This window comes from Cryptomeria japonica, chromosome 3 (genome assembly GCF_030272615.1).
Source record: "Cryptomeria japonica chromosome 3, Sugi_1.0, whole genome shotgun sequence".
Lineage (NCBI taxonomy): Eukaryota > Viridiplantae > Streptophyta > Pinopsida > Cupressales > Cupressaceae > Cryptomeria > Cryptomeria japonica.
Genome location: NC_081407.1, coordinates 503451320 through 503459749, shown reverse-complemented (window position 1 = coordinate 503459749; position 8430 = coordinate 503451320). Strand labels below are relative to the sequence as shown.

General features: G+C 31.9%; 1 protein-coding gene across 2 annotated transcripts in view; it reads right to left on the bottom strand.

The window, feature by feature from the left end:
* Positions 1 to 1554: 1554 nt before the first annotated feature.
* Positions 1555 to 8430, bottom strand: part of LOC131045463 (uncharacterized) — a 285469-nt gene continuing 278593 nt past the window's right edge. For both annotated transcript variants that reach the window (XM_059218422.1, XM_059218423.1), the window contains one exon: positions 1555 to 2135. In XM_059218422.1, the coding sequence (XP_059074405.1) occupies positions 2053 to 2135 (83 nt within the window). In that variant the 3' untranslated portion in view covers positions 1555 to 2052. The remainder of the gene's footprint in view (positions 2136 to 8430) is intronic.

Sequence of the window (8430 nt, the reverse complement as noted above, 5' to 3'; positions counted from 1 at the left end):
ACTTGCTAAAAAAATGACCATTTAAGTGGACACTTAGTCAAAATGGTCTTAAAATTGGTGGATCCCAACTACAAATTTATCCAAGCCTATACTTACACTCTCATAATCTATTCATCTTTGGATACATGGATTCAACTCCTAGACATTTAAGGTTCACTTATGATGTGCTTTTGCTACGACTCGATTGAACACAAAATTGTCATGTAACTTTACTTAAAATGAGATCAATAACCTAAAGAAATGGGTGAAAAATTCAATTCCCCTAGTAGACTTCCTTTGGAAAAATCATGGATTTTTTTTAATTTTAAAACCCCCAACATTTTTACTAACCTTGTTATTGAACCTAAAATCCATGAGGTTTGCTCCAAATATTTAGAAAGTACAACTACCCCTTTTTAAGAACCACTTAGACAATAGTTTGAAGGCATAAATTTGATATTAGAGGATGAGAGATTTCTATACAACTCAAAACATATGATAGCTATGGAAAATCTCCTCATGGATGGGTAAGAAGATGATTGTTGTATTATATTAATAAAGAAGACAATTTCATTCCCTTTCCTAAAAGTGCTACTATTGCCAAACCAAACTAAAATTCCTCAAGTAAGATGAGATGGTAAATAAGGGCAACAATGTTATGCCTAAAAAAATCAATGATTCAATTGATGATAGACTTAGTGACTATGGATGCACTTCTCACTAGAATAGGAGGATGCTTTCCACGAAATGTTTCATCACCTCCTACCATAAAGTTATATTTGGTACCTACAAAACCTCTTTTATTTCCTCTTGTAACTTTGGTTTCTCTTCAACTCTGTGATTCTTAAACTTTACAATTCCTTTTGATTAAATATCTATCAACCCTATAAACCTCTTTTATTTCCTCTTGTAACTTTGATTTCTCTTCACCAACTTTTTAATTCTTATACTTCACAATTTCTTTTGGTTAAATATCTATCAACCTTAATTTTTCTCAAGATAGATTAAAAATCATGATTTCTTGCTCCCTATCTCACAAGTGTTAAGTTCCTTCTTTTGATTGATTTCAATATTATTAAAAACATGGAATAAGCCTTCATCCCACACTTACCAAAAAAAATATATATAAATATATTTTTTTAAAGTTAGAATGAACTCAACTATTTATTAATTACATACTTTGTACATTAGAAATTCGGATTAATATTTTTTAATATTCATTGAGAGTCTATCTTTTAAAGTAATTACAATGCAAGTGTCACCCTATCAAAAAAATACTTTAGATTTTGACAACATTAAAAGTCACCGCTATAAAACATTGTGTAACTTCAAAGTTATCTTTCTATCTAATCTATAACTTCGGAATCAAACAAATGTTTTTTCCTCGAATACACTGGAAGAATTATATAGTCAATTCTAATTACCTCTAATTGCCCATTAACATACAAAAATCAAATTAACTCAAATAATCTTGTATATAGACAGTTCTCATATTAGATGCAAACACAATAGGATGTAAATCTTCAACATAGAATGCAATGCGTATACACACAACCTGGAGGGTAAGAAGAGCTATGACTAAACACTAAATTTGATAGTGAGAGTTATAAAGAATCATCTTACACAAAGATGCTTACAACAGTAAATTCCCACCTGCTTGCTTCAATGAGGATTACATTACGTAGTTTTATTTTGTTTTGCTGACAACTCTTTATCACTAGTAAATTAAGATTGCTCATAAAATGCTCCAACATTTACATTGTTATCGTAATTTTCAAAATTGCAACGCTCAACATAACCGCTTTCACAATGTCATTTTAGCTGCTTTCAAGAAAAATGTTTACATGATAATTGCATCAGCAGCTGCTTGATGAACTCCAACTTCTTTGTGAAAAGAAGCTATGCACTTATTATGTGCTATCCTAAATTCATCATAGAACAATCCTCGACTTAAAATTTTTAAAATATGTTGTTGCAATGGAAGTTCGAGAATATAAGTGGAAGAACTAGTGTGAATATTGTGATGAAAAAGTGATCCAACATTGTGAGTTGCTTTAGTTTATCATTCCCAACTTAGGATAAACTAGGATACAACAACATCACAACACGCTTTATAGACTTCATAGGAGCCTCTAGAAATGTTTTCCCTTGCGTATCTGAAAAAAAAAATGACATGTTTTAGAAATGTCAATAAAGTAAAACCAAATATTAATTTTTAAATTTCAAAGTAAAAGACAACATTTAAAGAACACTTTTTAATGCCAATTTACAATTACACAATTTACTAGGACTATATGAAGATCTTAAATTTATATTAAGACAATTTCAATTATTATTTACTTTTAAAAGAGTGCTGAAATCACCAATTTGGTATTATCAATAATTAATATCTAACATGTTTGAACGAGACAAGATAATCAATACTAGAGTTATATTACTAAAAATTATAAATTAAATAATTAATAATGTTTGATAGTAGTCTTTTATCTGGTAAGCCTCCCATTTGCAGTCAATTATATTACATTTAACCATAATTATTAAATTATCATTATATTAATATAAACTTGTTTAGAGATGATACACATCATCTATATTTTAAATACTCAACCTTAGTATGGGGAATAATTATACTTTCTTGTCCTCTACATTACATAAGGAGGCTTTGTTTGAATAAAATATAATTGGTGTTGTCTATAAAAAAAATAAAAATGTAACAATATATGATTTTGCAAATGTTTTAATTCACATTTTTTAGAAACAAAATAAATGTACAACACAATCATTCTTTAAATTAGAAGGGAAGCTCTTTGTAAATATTAATCTAATTGTATGCTATAAATTGCTATTCACAATCCATACAACGTTTTCTAAGATGTATTCATACTCATGTTAAATAAAATTGTATATCTTTTTCGATTCACCTAAACAAAAACATTGATACACACTTCCATACAAAGTAACATTTTAATTTGTATATTAACAATTTTCTAAGAAGTGTTCATACGCACTAAATAAAATCTTTTTGGATTCACCTAAAAGCAAAATATAGACACATACTTCAATGCAAATTGTTAACATATTAATTTGTATATTACTAAACAACAAAAATGGAAAAACATGTATAGTAGAACCATTCTTAATATTACAAGGGTAAGCTCCCTAAAATCTAACTAAACCTAAAAACCTAAAAGCTTTATACAAAACTTAAAAAGTAAGAACATTTAACAAGATTTCAAGGGGTTTTGGCATTAAATGTAAATATATAATTGACTATATTTTTATACTAGATACAACCATGAACTATCAACAATCAAGAACTATAGTGAGATTTTCAAATTTTAAACATGCTAAACTAATTTACATAGTCGGCTTCTTACTCGCTAAAACAAAGACTAGTATTTGATTGTAAACAAATATTATAAGGAAGAACACAAATGGATGTGGACTATTGAGTAAATCATAGACCAATAAATTAAATAGAAGAATGGCACAAGATTCCAAAAAATTGATTATTAAGATATGCAAAGTTATTACTTTCACAAACGACATGCAATAATTAATATAAAGCTTCATAAAGCTTCACAAAGTTACTCAATTCAATTTAACTAATGGAATTAAAAACACTACATCAACCTCAACATAAGTTTATGCACCATAACTTAACATCAAGTCACATTTATTTCACTTTCACAAGAACACAATATCTTCAAATTAAATTTTTCATAATAAGTCTATCCACAACTCCCATTAACAATCACGTGTTCAAAGCATTATAAAAAGCTTTCAAGAGACATCTTTTAAGGATAAGTGTTATTACTTATTTCCAAAAAAGTATTGTTTTAGAGCTATCGTATCCCTATGTACAAAATAAAGAGAATAAAACACTTTCAAAGAAAATTAATTTTATGAGAAGGCTTATGCAAACTTTTGGTAATTATAAAAACATCCCCTTCATTGTGGCAAGGAGTTAATATTGGGAGAGTTTCATGATAGCATTGACAGTTGGAGGGAAAGGGCTCAAGGTCCCTACTTCAAGAGATTTAAGTGACAAGTAGTTCAAAGATGCTATGCAGATGAAAAAGAATTGTGCAATGGCAAAAGTATGGATGCTCAATTCTTTGAGATGGTTAGATAGATGGAAGAATCCACTCTTATCAATTTTATAGTGGCTTCAAATCGTGTAATGGTTTTCCTAAAGTTAATTGATGCATCCAACATAATAAAGAATGCAGAAAATTTGAGCTTGATATTGGAGGAGGTTGTTTTAGAGGTGGGCATACAAAATGTTGTCCAAGTAGTTACTAACAATGAAGCGACATATGTAGCAGTTGGAAGATTGCTTCAAGTTGTCCATCCAAAAAAAAATTGTACCCCTTGTGCAACTCATTGCCTTGACCTTCTTTTGGAGAACATAGGCAAAATTGATTGGATGAAACCAATTGTAGAAGCAAGAGATATAACAAAATACACACATACAAAATCACCATGGGTTTATCAATTGATGAAAGAGCACACCAAAAAGAAAGAACATGTTCGATCAAGAGCTACAAGGTTTGCAACTAATTTTCTAATGTTCCAAAGTGTCACTAGTTTATTGTCTCCTTTGAAACAAATGTTTGTGAGTTAACCATGGGTAGACTCAAGTTACTAAACAAAGGCTGATAGAGAAAAGACTGTAAGAATAATTTTTGATGGCGAATTTGCAACTAGAGCATTAGAGAATGTCAAGGTAACTTCAACTTAATTTAATTTTCGAAATGAATCCTTTATTTTTAATTGTAAACTTTAGAAAATATTACATTTTATTGAAGTTGTAATTTATATTTGGTTCTACTTTGTACTTTGTAGGTGACTAAGCCATTGTTGAGGGTGTTGCGCTTGGTGGATTGCGATAAAACTGTGATGGGGTATAATTATGAGGCAATGGATAGGGCAAAAGAGGCCATCCAAGACTATTACATGAGGGATGCAAATAGATTTGCCAATATTTGGGAGATCATTGATCAGAGGTGGAACAATCAACTCCACCAACCTATTCATGCAATAGGGTACTTTTTCAACCCCAAGTTCTACTTCTTTGATAGCTCCATGAATGCTAATAGGGAGTTTATGGAAGGCCTATCCACATGTATTGAGAGGATGACATCTACAACTACAATGAGAGTCCTTATCATTTCAAAGTTGCAGAATTATACAACAGATGGGGGAATGTTGCTTTTTTCCAAATTAGCTATGACAAGAGAGATCTAAACACCAAGTAAGAAAAAGTGAAGCCTTATATGTTGCAAGTTATGAAGTACAATTATTGATAGAATATTAATTATTTACAAAAAATTCAATATCTTATTTGTAGGTTCTTGGTGTTAAGATTAGGGTGGAAATGCCCCGAATTTGAAAAGGGTAGCCCTCAAAATTTTGTCTCAAGCTTGTAGTTCTTTTGGCTGTGAGTGTAGTTGGCATTTATTTGATGCCATTCACATGACGTAGTGTAATAAGTTAACAACGCCTCAATGATCTTGTTTTTGTGCAATGTAACCTTCGGCCTCACATAAGAAAGGCGCAAATACCGGCCGGACAAACTCATTGATATTGCTATAATTAGAGTATACTTCATACGATCTTGTTTTTGTGCAATGTAACCTTCGGTTTCACATAAGAAAGGAAGACATAATTTGGAGTATACTTCATATTGCTATAACAGAAACAACTACCGATCAACATAGCATAATTTCCAATTGTTATATCAGAGAAGGCTAATATCATTTAGTAGTGAGACACGTTGATATTAAGATAATCTTTGCAAATTTGTCAATAATTTATATCCGAGATAGCGAGATAATCTTATATTATTGCACTGAGTATTGATATACAGACCAAATCATCTTGCATATATCTAATTGATTGAATCAGAGATAGCAGTGATATTGTCTCATATATCCTATCATTTGTATAGCATAAACATTAGAAGTCGTCTCACAGATTAATATCCTTAGTGTTATTTGAGACTTTGAGGAAAGAAGTCTGTTGCAATTGATTTCGCAAGTTAATTGTACCAAATTTATAAGTTACAACAAAAGGGGGCATTACAAGTGGTATCAAAGCATTGCATTTTGTGGTTATATTGCGTTGTTCCTAGAAAGGGGCATTACACTGCCACCTACCAATATGGTGGAGCCATAGGCACAATCTTCTACACCAAGCAGGGATCCAAAATCGAGTGCGGGGACCATACCCTCTACCTCCCATTTTTTTTGTAGGGCAGGGAAGAGAAAGATGGAAAAACTTGTAATGTCTAAGTTGCCTAGATATGAAATTTATGAAATAATTTTCAAATACAACCATCATAAATTCATAATAGTTATTAGTTAGTAGCTAGCTATTGTATCCACTTCCACTATCTAGCTTTGTATGATGATGCCACTTTGTGATCCCTATGTATTAAATAATCAAATTTAATAGAAAACACCTCCCCATGGTTTTTAGACTCATTTGACACATTTTGTAATTAAATTTTCCAAAAAAATGTTTTTATAAGAATTTGTATTTTTAAGTTGCTGAGTACTCTCCGAGTTCGAGTATGTAATCTTTGATTGCAACAATATAAATTGATGCACTAAGAAATAAACAGCAGGTGGTTTCAGATTTGTACAAGGGACTCATAGTTCATATACCAAATCCTGAAAATGAACACCCAATTCATTTGCCAACAAACTGAAAGTCTGATCTGAGACAACAATTACAACCTGCAGATATGGTGCTGCACAAAAGGGGTGGCTATCTTTCAAAACTATGGATAAAATATTCTCACCTCTAATGTCCCTACAAACTTGGGTGAATGTTCCTTAACCCTGGTCGCCCAATTTAGGACACAAATCTGATGGAACTCCGTGTGAAAAGAACCATTCAAACACAAGTTATACCTCCCAAACCTGTACCGACTGCAGGAAAAAATCGGTCCCTTTCAAGGAGAATCTGCCCAGATCAAATCTTTCAATCAATATCACTGCTATCTAGACATTGTAACTGAAAGCTTTAGACATTGTAGAAAGCTTTCAAGGAGAAAGCTTTAGACATTGTAGCAATACCCATAACTGAAAGCTTTAGTTCATGCCCTTTATTAATATCTAATGTGATATGGCTTCCTCAGAAAATAAGGGCGATCAGCTACAGAACTTGCCAAACTACACAAGCCAAGTGAACTTGCTAATCTTCCTCTATGATTAGCGAAGATAGATTATAATATTATTTCAACTCACTTTGCCAAGTCCACATCCAACAACAAGAAGAATACCAATAATCTCCAACAATCATCGGAAAAATATTAGAACCATTGAATTTTATCTTTTACAAAGACCTCATAAATTTCATGTCAAACTCATTGAAGTGCAGATGCAAAATGTGATTGACTCTACCAAAACACTAGCTAGGAAGGAATCTTCACAACTGAAACTAATTTTCCCAAGAGGGTTTTCGTCCTCCAAAAGCTGAGATGAACCAAGTCCAATCTCCAGAACCACAAGGGTTTCAATAAGAGAAATAAACTCCATAATACCAAATGAGCCCTCAAACTCCTTTTTATAAGCATTTTTTAGAACTTCTGAAAAACTCCTTTATTAGATTACTTTATTAATTTAATAAGCTTATAACCCTGAAAAGTGATTTAATTCATTTTTTAAAAACATTTCTGACACTTGAAGTTAGTTTCAAGTATCCCAACATTCAAAACTTTCTGTTCTCTTTCCAATGAGCTATAATACTGAGGAACCCCATAAATTATTTTAATTGAAATGGCAACCTTGGTAAAATGAATTAAATATAGCTCAAAATTGCAACCAAGTAGCGGCAATGGTTGAAATGCATCAGAATCAAGAATTGACTGTGCAGGAGTGATACTGATAATGAAAATGATAATCGGACCTGTTTGGATGACTTACTAAAAATAGTCACTCCTCTAAACAATTTGAGTTCACCGGTAACATCAAATTACCCCTCTAATTAGGCTGACACACACACAAAAGGTCAGCGCCAACTGCAGCACAAGAGAACCCGAGAATGGGTACACTACATGATTGTACACATAAACTCCATCTTCTACCACAGAGGTGGTTTTCAACTTATCTTCTTCCGCTATACTTATTCGATTATCCTTGGATAGGTTGTCCATAAAAGAGTAAATTTCATAGCCTCTGATTTCCTTAAGAATCGAATTAGTGAAGGGATTCAGAAATGAATCCTTGATGGTAACTATATTAAGACTTTTGACATTCACGCATAGCTAGATTTCTTCAAATTCCTTTTTGAGTGATATAACAGTTAGAGGCATGTAATGTCCCCATTTTCATGAGGATCAGTCGACAGAAGGGTTTGGCCTATTACTTGACCCTCGTAGGCCAAGGAGTTGATGAGAGGGTTGTTTGGGCAGCTGCTTGTGGCTTCACATTCTATTTTTAT